Source organism: Emydura macquarii, unplaced genomic scaffold, assembly GCF_026122565.2.
Source record: "Emydura macquarii macquarii isolate MOO-44397 ecotype Brisbane River unplaced genomic scaffold, CSIRO-AGI_Emac_v2 contig_75, whole genome shotgun sequence".
NCBI classification, from domain to species: domain Eukaryota; kingdom Metazoa; phylum Chordata; order Testudines; family Chelidae; genus Emydura; species Emydura macquarii.
In genome coordinates, this window is record NW_027130212.1 from 4,672,612 (window position 1) to 4,684,839 (window position 12,228).

A 12,228-nucleotide genomic window follows, 5' to 3' on the forward strand; every position below is an offset into this window, starting at 1 on the left:
TGGAGCCTAACTGAGGTGCCCAGAAAAGCTTCTGTATTTAGACTCAAAGAATTCGTTTATGGGAATGGGATTGTGGCAGTGGTGGTGAGGTGGGTTTTTTTTGCTCAATGAGGTGGCTTTCAGCTTGTGCCAATTCAGATTTAACTTATGGTACTAAGTATGCTATATAAATTAAAAATAAAATTTTGGAAAAATCAGAGTTTCTAGCATGTAGTTTTTTCTACTTCTAACTTTATTGAACTCTTGCTTTTCCTAGAAAGTGAGATTTTTCCCTTCCTGTAATTCAGGTTTCTGCCACAAAGTAGTTACAGCCTAGACCCTTGGGTTTTCTTCTGTTTGAACTTGCTTGTGAGCGATCAACTTCCAACAGCTTTTCCTCCTTGCTCGGCTGCACTGCCTACAGCAAGGGTAGCCCACTATTTTTTGTCAAAGTCCAGATTCCAGAGAAAATTTTAAAAAACAATGATAACTAAATATAAATATTTTGGGGTCTGTTCAAAAGCATCTGGTGGCCCAGATTTGGCCTGTGATCTGCCTACTGACTTACCCATGGTCTACACGCTACTTTTGTACACTTTCTTCAGAAGAATTATTCCTTAGCCTTTAAATATACGTATGGAAACAATTAGTTAAGATCAAACCTAACGTAACTAAAATGTTTTCTAAAATAACAAGTCTAATAACTAATTATCAGCACTAATGTAATTAAGGCCTGGAAGAAACCCAAATAGTCAAATGCCTCCTCAGAGAAACCCCATTTACCAGTAGAGTTTCTGTTCCTGCTCGTTTGATAATCTGGATCAGTCAGATCTAAGGAGTGCACATTGGGCTCCCCAGTTCTGGTGCAAAAACCACTGGTCAAGATGCTCCTTCTAAGGACAGCATCTGCCAAAGCAAGTCTGTAGTGGCATATAGATTTGTAGGGATCATCATGTGGCAACTTTACACAACTCTCTTGCTGAAGCCCTTCTTCTTTTAGCCCATGAGGTAGGTCCTGGTTCTAGCAGTGAGCTGTAAATGGCTCAGACAAAGACCACCATGCAGAGTTATGTGGAAATACAGGACTTTTAGCCATCTAGCTGTAGTGGATCTGGACTCTTCCCTCCCTCCTCCCAACAACTACCTTTTTAAGGCCTAATGTGGGGATGGGAGTGATGAAAACCAGGCCGGGAGATAGGGGTGGGGGGAAAGAGAAAAAATATAGCTGGTCAGGAAAAAACATCTCGTAAGTGGTGACTAGTCACTCTTTCTACTAAGTTCAGCCATGGAGGGAAACCAGTTGATCCAGATTGTTAAATGAGTGTCCGCAATCTTTCATTTCTATTGCAGCATTTGCACTCTGGAATTTACTCTATCAATATCATTGTGTACACATTTTTTCTGATTGCTCCTCCTTTCAGGCATTACTTTTCTCACAGGTATGGCTGATCCCCAACTGAAGAAATGGGGTCATTTTGGAGACAGCTCATGATATCTGGTAAGGGATGTACTTCTAGCCCTGTTTATGAACATTTTAAAATCAGATCAGTTTTTCTTCTATTGAAACTTGTTAGTTTTAGAACGCTGATCTCTTAGTTTCCTTGCATTCTGCCTTAAATGTACAGCTTATTTTGATTTCCAGGCTATATTAAAACAAAACTCCTTTAGACTGAAAGGACATGAAAAGGAAGATATATAGGGGGACACAGTCATTGTTACTACAAGTTTTTCATTATGTGCTCACTTCCTAACCTCCATTGATCAACCATTAATTATGTACATTGAAGAGTTCAAAATGCTTGGCACTGTACAGATTTAAGTAGACATGCATTAACATGTGTAGACATTTTAATTTTTCCAGAGTATTTTCAGATTTAAAACAGTTACTACTTCCTTAAGCCTCCAGTGGTATTCACACCTATTATAAATACATGACTAGTGTTCATATGCCTCATTTTTAATTATACACATTTTACTTAAACATAAATGTATAGAAATCAAATTAAAATTTAAAATGTGATGAACTGATCACCACTAGAAATACTGTACATATACACTCACTAAGAATTTGCCATGTTTATAGGCTTCAGACTAAGTTTATCTTGTAAAGATAATAATCAAACACTTTAAAAACCACTTAAAATGAGCAACTTAAGGAGGTTACAGTAAGATTTCCTACAGATAGAAGTAACAAAATGTGTTTGACTGGTTAACAAAGAAAAAATGACACAATGTCCAAGTGAGCGCTACCTACAAAAATAATGGTTAAATGCTGGGGGGGGGGGGGACAACTTTATATTCAATTTTTTTTATTCCTGCAGTGAAAAGTGGATAATCAACCCAATTTTAAAAATCAATATAAATTATAATCTGTGTTGCAGTGAGTAATCAAGTTACAGAATCTGAAGGTGCATGCATACTCCCACTGAAAAGTTTGAAATATCCAGTCAGTTTTAACTGCTATTTTTCATTCAATTTGAAAGAGGTAACAAAATAAGGAATGAGAAAGAACAAGATGAGCGCAAGTGTGGTAGGGACAGTCACAGTTTATTAGCACACTTAAAAGAGTACAAGAGGAAGAGAAAACTGAAGACACAAACGAGCCCTGCTTTAGAATAAAAACAGACTACTGTTTTCTCTAACAGATTTATTTTAAAAAAGTACACAAGTCTGTCATGAAACTACAGCATTTTTTTTTTTTTTTTTTTTTTTACAAACTAACTCCTACAAATTTCAATGCTTATATTTCAAATTCTTAAAAATTAAAAAAATCAAATATAAAACCTCATACTGAAATTCATACCAATATCAAATACTATGTTTTGTGTGCCTGAAGTGTACTGAATACCTTTTTCCAGTTGTAGACACTTACTCCAGAAGCTAGTATTGCTTTAATATAAGTTTAAATGTACCCCAGCATAGAGAAGGCCAAATGCCCTATAAACACTTAATGCTGTGCTTAAGTAGGGTTTAAGTGATACAATGGGCCTAATATGGACTTTCCTCATATGTGGCAAGAGTACAAAGAACAAAAAGCCTGTCACAAAAACTACTGTCTAGAGTCTATAGTGCTGGCTTCCTTTATTGCAGAAAAGCCTTGATTTACAGACAGATATTTTAAACACACCTTTAACACTTATCTGTATTGTTACTACTCAAAAGAATGTAGATATTTAGTCTGATGTGTAACAATATACTACACAACATTACATAAAATATGTACTCTTGTACATTTCTGAATAGGTAAAGTGCCACAGGTAATGGCATTTACAAAGATATGACGGGGTATTTATTCTGCTGAACTGGAACAAGGTATTTTTAATGCACTACAAACTTAAAAAGAAATGTACTCACGTGAGATTTCAGTGTAAAAAAAGCCTCACACAAACACCATTAAATATCTGTTTCAGAAAGTTTATCAAAAAGAAGTTTGTGATATCTGATCTAATGTAGTGTTTTTCAAACAACAATAAGGCTCTCACACTTTATTCACCACAAACTAAAATCAGAGTATACTACACTGACCATTGAGAGTAAGTTTTCAGTCATGGAATTAACTAGTTACTTGTTTTTCAGTTCATTTAGATTTAATATTTACAAATGTATTATCTTCAACTATAAGACTGGGGGAATGAGGAATTGAGAATGCTGTGTTCTAAATCGGTGAACAAGCTGTCCTTGCATCCTACAAGAGTTTTCCTTAGAAGTTTTATCTGTAACAATTAACACTCTAATTAGGGGGGAAGTACTGGGACAAGCTATTTGGTCCCATCTATTCCCCTTCTAAATAGCCAATACATTGTTAATCTAGTATCTGCTTTAAGTAAGTTGGATGTCTGAACTCCTCAAATTGAAAGAAAAATCTAATAATTTACTAAAATATTTATTTTGTGATGTTAATCAGATTTATAATTGTAATGAAGTGGTCTTCATAATAATGCTTTGTCCATTCAATAGGCTTGGATGTTAAGTATTGAAAGTCTATCACAACTAAGTAGTCCTATGTATTTCAGAGAATGACCGTGTCAGTTCCTGTTCCTTTATTTTCCATGCAATTTCATAAACAAACAGACATTGTCAAGGCTGAGAGGCCTAAAAGCTATGTTTTGACGGCACATCATACTGCCCTTCCACTCTAACACTTATTCCTTTCTTGAATGCAATGAGAACCCATCTCAAATACATGTCCACAGATGGATTAATAAAGCACTTTAGACTGTTAAGATCGTTGCCCAGTCCCAATGCTGGCTTTTAATCTGTGCTTCAGCTCCTGTTTTGCATAGCTGATATGTTTTCAAGATGGAGATAATAGCACTTTCCACCTTACTTCAGGGGTAGGTAAAATATTTGGTGCATCAGTATATCATTCAACCTTGACAATCTCTCTTCAACGTTTATAACTGTATATGGGAAGGGTTTGTCTTCATTTCCTACACTTTCAAAAATTTCTTAAAAATAAGCGATTTTTAAAAAAACCTTTTGTAGTCCTGTGTCTGGAAAATGACTAGAAACTTGCATTTATCACATATAATGGTTCTAATAATCCAATCTGGTACAGCAGTGAAAGTGAACAGTTTTGAGCAACATAACACTCACTAGCTGGTAAAGAGAAGTTCAAGCAAAACTGAAGTGCTTTGAAATACAGAAAATTATGCAGAGTTACTTAAGTCACATCCAAAATATTGGCAGGAAGAGATACAAATATAAAAAGTATGTAGGAAGAAATCAGGTCACAGTGTTGTGTTTTGAAGTCTGTACCTTCATGTTTAAGAAGCACCTTTTGAAAAACGCAATTTAGGCACCAGAAATTTCATTTAAAAACTGAAGTTACAATCAGGCATAAAGTTTATTGGAAAGGCACAGATGAAAGCTAAAAGTATCTTAGTTCTAACAGTATCAGATTACAATCTAAAATAGATGTCCCAAAATGTGGAAAGCTGTATACATGTTTAAAATACTTAATATCCACTTCATTCTCTAAACTCAACATGGAACGTATTTATACTCTACATAATAATCCAGATAAAAAATTGTGTACCTACCTACAACTAGGACAAATATCTAGGAGCAAACTGAATAATTTCACAAATCTAGTCAGCTACAGAAAAAACAGACACTATAGCCTAAAGTTTCCCAAAACTCTTGAGAAAACCTTTTGTCTCACACTGTTGTAATACAGATACACCTAGTATCTTTTACACAGGCAGCTCAGACATTTCAATAAGACTTCAATAAGAGCAGTGTTGCACTCTATCTTCCTTTTCAGTTTGTTAAAATATTTGGCAGTTTAATATCTACTACTGACATTTTAAATTTATGAAATTCTTTGTTCTGAAAAAAGATCACTTTCACAAAGACTCAAAATTCCTCTCCACAGCAACCCAATACTCATCATCATAAGGTATCAACAGTACTTTAATAAGCCTGAAACTAATACAGAAACCACTCTCTAAAGCTTTTTTTAAGGTTTGTAAAAAGGTTTTTTAAAATATAGACCTAAATTCATTGTTTTGCTGAATATTTAAAATTTTGGATAACCACAGTTCATGAAGAAGGGAAATTATTTGAAATTCTCTTTTTGTTATCAGAAAGTTAATGGAATTAAATGTTTGATACTGATATTTAGAAGTTGGTTTGTTTTTAAAGGGGACACTGAGGACCCAGCTATTATATGATTTCTGCAAATTCTTTGTACAAAAGTTGGTTACACAATGTCCTAAAATAGCAGACTAATGTTGTACTGTGTATATACACTACGGTCAAGATTTTCAAAAATTAGTTTCTAAAATAAACTTTTCCCATTAAATCCAGATGGAGCTTCTGGGTGCTCATTTCTTTGGGATCAAAAAATGCATTTAGAAACAAAGTAATATTTAGAAACATAAAGCAAGATTTTGAAAATCTTAACACGGACAGATAAATATATCTATCCCTCATAATTTAACAATCTGTACACAAAAACACATCCATTCTTCAAGGAAAAACAACAGTTGATTTGAAGTTTTGGAAGACTAAGTTCCAAGAGTAACAAGTTGATATAAAACTTAGTTGTGCCCCTTTAATGCCAGTGAACAGTTTTGATTTCCTATGACTACAATAAAATGCTCTTTTCTTAAATTTGGAGTCTCAAAAAGTTTGCAAGGTCTCCTATAGCACTTCTACATGCTGCATTTAAACTCAAAATCAAGTTTATCAGTTGCATGCATACAGTTAATTGCAACTGGTAGCCCATGAAATAAGAGTTCTCAGCAATTCAGAAGATGCTCCAAATACACATTACGAGAGTTAAAAGATTTCCACAGATTTTCCAAAAAATATTTAGATCATTCAAGTATTTCAGCCATTGTGGCTGCCATCACAGAATGGCCAAAGGAATCAAAACATTTAAGTCATTCCAAATTTTGAGGGTGAAGTCTCTGGAACGCTAACTTCATGGAGTACAGCTGGAATGTCTTCACTATCAAAAACACACAACGTTGTGCTTCATATTCAGAATTCCACATCTAGCTGATATGGTGTTTCTTTAGCAACCTACCTAAAATTCAAATACTTCCACTGTTTCATGTCTAGTTAGGAACTTCAATACTTTCTTTGAAGCACTTAATATATTCTAATAACAGTTCAAAATTAATAAGCAAAAGTGGAGGCTATTCAAACGAACTTGTTCATTTTCTTCAAGGACAATTTTGTGCACTTTTTAAATGTAGGGGTTTGGGTTTGTTTTTTTTAAACATTTGTAAAGAATAAAAAGAGTATAAATTAACACCATTCTATACTATAGACCCATCCTTGCTCTGTGCTGGAATCATCACAGGGACAGCTCCCATTCTACTTAGATTAGGTGCAGCTACCTTTGATGGTGGAAAGTTTGGGTTTTGACCAGAAGAACGTTCAAAGTCTTCACTTGGTACTTTATTATATGGAGTCTTGGCATATCCTTCCATATTGGAGGGAGACATTGAACCCAGAGAAGAACGATTACTGCCTATATAGCTGTGGGCTGTTGAAGTACGACTCTTTGGAGGAGGAACATCCTCTCTGAAAATAGATAAAAATAAAAGTTGTTTAAACCAAGAATTTAAGTTTTGAGGGATCGAGGTAAAATTTCTTCTATTTGTTTTTTTTCTTTTTCTATTGACCTATAAAAACAGATCTATAAGAACAATATTACTGTTGATTACTTTAAACAAAAGTGTTTTTCAAATATTTACCACTTTCAGAATCTATTTTTATCTCAACAAAATATTTTGAAATATATTAGAAAATAGGATACAGGGATATTAATGTATACCACATTACAAGTATAAAATTATCCTCTTAGCTATCACACTGGGTTAATGCACTGGCTTAGGTCAATGCAGAATTCTAATCAGCCATAAGGAATATATTATCTATGAAAAGACATTAAGAGAAAGTTATTTTCTAGTTTCAGATACTACTGCTCAAAAAGTAAAGACAATGGGTCATTACCTAATGTCATGATGCACTTCTTTTTCATATTTTTTCTCTTTACGTTTCTTACAGCAACAGAAGATGAGAAAGGCCAGTAGGAGGAGACCCAGAAGAGTTCCAATAACTGCTCCAGCAATTGTGCCAGCTGCATTTATAGCTAGAATAGATTAAAATAGATTACTATGATACTGGCCTTTAGGTGACTTTGTTTAATTAGATAATTCCCCTCTTACACCTTCAATTAAAAATAAATGTTTCCTATTTTCTATATTGAGAAATATTACTGAACTGATACATGAGTACTTATACACATACACCTGTTTACATTACCAAAAAAAAATCTTCATTCAAAAGACAGGTAGAAAGACTGATTCGTTTGTTGGAGCTCAAAGAATGCTCAATACCCAAAAATATAACAAAAACAAAAAAGGTGTCCACTATCTGTTCTAGAGTTTATTTCTTTTATAGATTACAAAATGATCAGTTGATTCTATTTCTTTAACTCATTCAACACTTCTGATTTTGTGACAAGCACCATACAGCAAGTACTTACGAGGAGTGACATTAAGCACAACGAAACACTCATCAGTGCCAACTCTGTTTGCAGCCACACAAGTGTAGGTACCAGAGTACTCCTGAGAGGCATTTTTCACAGAAAGTTCACCTGTATCTTTATCTACAAATATGGAAGAAACTTTGGTTACCATTTTTCATTCAAGGTAAGCATTCAATATTTCCAAAGGTGTTCATCCATTACATAACAAATTTCATTTAAAAAGCCAGTATGTCTTAGTTATGTTAATATCTGTTTGAAAAAAAAAAAAAAAGATATCTGTCAAGATGCAAGAGCTGTCATATGTAATACTATAATTCTTTTATAAATAACTGGAAGTTTATTCCATAGCATTTCATTTCAATATTAAGTCTTGGTACTCCATACCACTGGACTGCTGAGAATATTTCCTTGCCAAGAGTGTAAAGTATGTGTCTAACACAGGTAATCTGCGAGATACCGGATCTTAAGACAGTAAAGCTTAGGCATAAAAATGCTTAGCATTTCAAGGTGAAATAAAAACACGAAGACAGAGCCTATTATCCATCTTAAATATATTAAAATTAAAACAGTAAAGAATAAACATTACTCAATAATGACGTGGCCGGAAGTTCCTCTGTGCCGGTTAATTTCCTCCAGTTGTAAGACAAGAGTGGGGAGCCTTCTTGTGATGCACATTTCAGGATAAGGTCACTTCCAGTTTCCTGTGATCCTTCAATGTAGCATTTAGTCCTTGCTGGCTTTACTAATAAATAAGGCATTATTTAATTAATAAAAAGTCAGCTATGGTGTCCATTAATTAAGCCTTAGCAAGTAAATAATTTTTCACTGCACAAAACTTGAAATCAGCCTAAGTTTTTTTAACAATTTTAGAGCGATTTTCAAGAAATGTTAATTATTTCTACATTTTTGTCCTTAGTCTCTGCCATTCCATTGGGGGAGGGAAGGGGGGAGGGCGGAAACAATCCTCTAATTTTGGAGCACTAAAAAACAATGTATCCACTTACAATTCAGTATTAATTTATTAATTCATCATACACAAGAACCTCTCTCGTTTTAAGTGTCAAATATAATATGGTATGTAACAATTTGCCCTCCAAAAACAGAGTGTATAGTGTCTGAACAAGTATCTTACCGAGCACAGTCAATTGTATTTTTTGGCTTTCAACTCCAGGAGCTTTCTTCACTTTGCACTGGTATGTGCCAGTGTCCGTTGACTTTAGGTTCAGGATATCTATGGAGCCGTCACCCAATTTGGGATCAGAATTAGTGAACCGCACCCGTTCTTTCATAGCTTCATAGTAATCATTATAAATCCGGTCTACAGAGTACATAAGAATCTAAGAAAAAGAACAAAACAGGTATGTTCTTCAAACAAATCTGCATAGCAATTTTAATATTTCAAATGAACCACAATTCTATTTCTTGGGAAGCTCTTTGGAAGAACTTTTTGTGTGTGTGAAATAATCCCAGCCAGAACAACAAAACCCACCCAACACAATGTATCTGGTGGAAAATGAATCCACTGTATTAATTGCTCTTTAAAATTGCTATGTACTAATTATACTATAAACCTCTGCATGCAGGAGTTCATCTAAATTTACTGGTATTGCATCTAAAGGATGGAATGGGAAGGGTGCTAAAATATTTTAAGAACTAATACTTTCTTTTAAATATTTTCTTGGTAAAAGCTGACTTCGATTCAACACAGCATTGTCTTTATCAGTAACTGAAAAAAAATATCCTGGAATTATTTTCTCTTTACAACCTACTAAGTTATAGTGAGCAACCACTTGTCTATTTAGATTTTAATTAATTTATAACAGGCATTCACTGTTTACTATTCATGTGCCTGGTGCTTCACAAACATGCAAGATCACAAATTCCCTGACATGAAAGAGAAAATTCAGAGAACAAGACCGGTTTATGGTCAAAAGGGAAGAACATACAGAGCTCTTACAACAGCTAGGAATTAAAAGGTCTCTAAGAAGCTGTCTCTACTCACTGTTTGTTCCTTCTTTTGATTATCTGTTGGTATTAAGATCCACTCAACATCTAGCGGGCCTTGATCTTCTGGTGCGAGAGTGAATGTACACGGCAAGGTAACTTTCTCTCCTTGAGCTTTTTCAACCATAGGTTGGACAGCTGAAGTTATCTTTACGCCTTTTGTTAGACCTAGGGAAAAAAAGTGGTGCGAAAACAAGTATTAAACCTCTACTAATTCAACAAACAATAACTCAAATCTATGGTTAAACATTCAGCTTTTATGGTAAATTTTCCATTAGACATAGGGCCCAGACTTTCAAAAATGGATGCCTAAACCTAGGTTCCTAAATTCTTAGACATCTAAATAAGTTGCCCAATTATCCAAAATGCTGAGAACACAAACACTCCCTTTCACTGTAATAGGAACTGCTAGGATCTCAGTATCTTTGCAGGTCCACCTGCTTATACAGACGCCTAATTTCAGACACCCACTTTTGAACATCTTAGCCATAATACATGGTTAAGTGTACAGAACTGGAATTGTCTACAAATCAGACATATTTTAGCAGTCTACCCAACAAATCCTTTACAGTGCTGTGTTACTGAACAATGAAGCAAACTCGATATAATGCTAATCTGTAAGCCTGGGAGACCTAAAAATATTCACTTGAATCAGGAAAAGCTACACCCTTCCTTATTTTCCATCTCCTCTACATATACACCCTCGTTTAATGCAACATAACTCCTACAGAAAGCATACGTACCATAACTAAAACCATTTGACAGTGAGTTTTTCATGTCAACAGTAAATGCATACCACAATCCTTTCGCTACCTCTATAGAAAGATGAGGACATATAACATACTGCTAAGGTCAGCTCGGGCTGACAGTACAGCTGGGAAATCTTGTAGCGGCATCAAGTTAAATTACTTGTTCTTGAGACATAAGAATCATTTTGCTTTAAAGGAATCGGTGGGTTAAAGCTCTTCCAAAAATCCCACTGAGTTTTTAGATTTAAGTTTTGTGTCAGCCTTTTTTGCTGGATCCCCTGGAAAAATCAGCATAATCCTCACTTGCATGGTATGCTCAAAGAACAATATGTTTCCAAGTGACAGATTCTGCTCAATCCAATGCTCAGTGTTCCAAAAGAAGAAAGATAACCTATACAATGACCAAACAGGATTTACATCAAAAAAGATTTATGTAAGTGGCTGGAAGCTATCTTTCCATAACATTTTACAGTCTTAAACCTACAATACATGTTCTCCTGTCATGTGTTTTATAGCAGAATCACACAGTATTTGTTTAGCAATCAGGAAATGTTCAAAGAGAAGCATTTCTCTGTGTAAATTGTGAAATGAACTAGAAAGAAATGTGACTTTTTTAATCTATTGTTGGGTGTGAACATCTTGCTGAAAGTCAACCTTTGTAACAAAAGATTAGTAGGTTAAGTGGTTTTAAATGATAATTTCTTATCTGAAGTAGTAAAACTAAAATTCTGTACTAAATCTTAACAGAGACATTTAGGGCAGTGGTTCCCAACCTTTTTGAGTGAAAGCCCCACTAGTTAACACTAGGTAAAACGTGCCCCTCCCCTCCACCTGGCCATGAACACATATAACCCATATAAACTCATATAATGATGATAATACCACTACGGCCTTGTCTACAGTCAAAAACTAAGTCGACAAAACATGTTGTTATTATTATTATTTTTTTTAACGCATTCTTACCAGGAGCACTTCCACCGACCTAAGAGGGGCAGTGTGGGGAACTGAGAGACCAGGCTCTCAGCACTCTGCTGGGTGCCCTACAGGCTGGCTCCTAGGGGTGCCGTCTCCCCATCACTCCCCATTCCCTGCCAGGAACCAGCCCCGGGCTTCTCTCATCCCTGTTCTCCACTGGGAACTGGGGGAAGCCGCCAGGGGTTTCCCTCCTCTCCATTCTCAGGGAGAATCTGCCTGGGACTTCTCGTTTCTGAGGAGTGGGGTCCAGCTGCCCCGGCTTCTTGCTCTGCCGCTCCTCACCATTAAATTGACAAGGCTGCCTGGTTCCTGGCTGGGAGTGGGCAGAAAAGCTTCTCCACGAGCGGCTGCTACCTCAGGGGGAAGAGGAGGGCCTGCTTCTCCACTGTGGCTGGCACAGGGCTTGGGGGTCTAAGTGACCTCAATATTACTGAAGCCTCATGTATCCCCAAGGGATCCCGCACCCCAGGTTGGGAACCATTGGTCTAGGAGACTCAGCATTTTGCCTTAGAT

General features: G+C 35.7%; 1 protein-coding gene across 2 annotated transcripts in view; it reads right to left on the reverse strand.

Moving 5' to 3' along the window:
* The window catches only part of CXADR (CXADR Ig-like cell adhesion molecule), a 60,784-nt gene that overhangs the window by 18,677 nt on the left and 29,879 nt on the right, over nt 1-12,228 (reverse strand). The window contains exons 2-7 of one of the 2 annotated variants that reach the window (XM_067543151.1): nt 9,990-10,159; nt 9,120-9,324; nt 8,574-8,729; nt 7,985-8,107; nt 7,450-7,588; nt 6,831-7,017 (exon numbers count right to left, since the gene is read on the reverse strand). In XM_067543151.1, coding sequence (XP_067399252.1) covers nt 6,831-7,017; nt 7,450-7,588; nt 7,985-8,107; nt 8,574-8,729; nt 9,120-9,324; nt 9,990-10,159 — 980 coding nt within the window. Of the gene's footprint in view, nt 1-4,806; nt 7,018-7,449; nt 7,589-7,984; nt 8,108-8,573; nt 8,730-9,119; nt 9,325-9,989; nt 10,160-12,228 lie in introns of those variants that run through there. The other variant, XM_067543145.1, reaches the window with a different exon arrangement.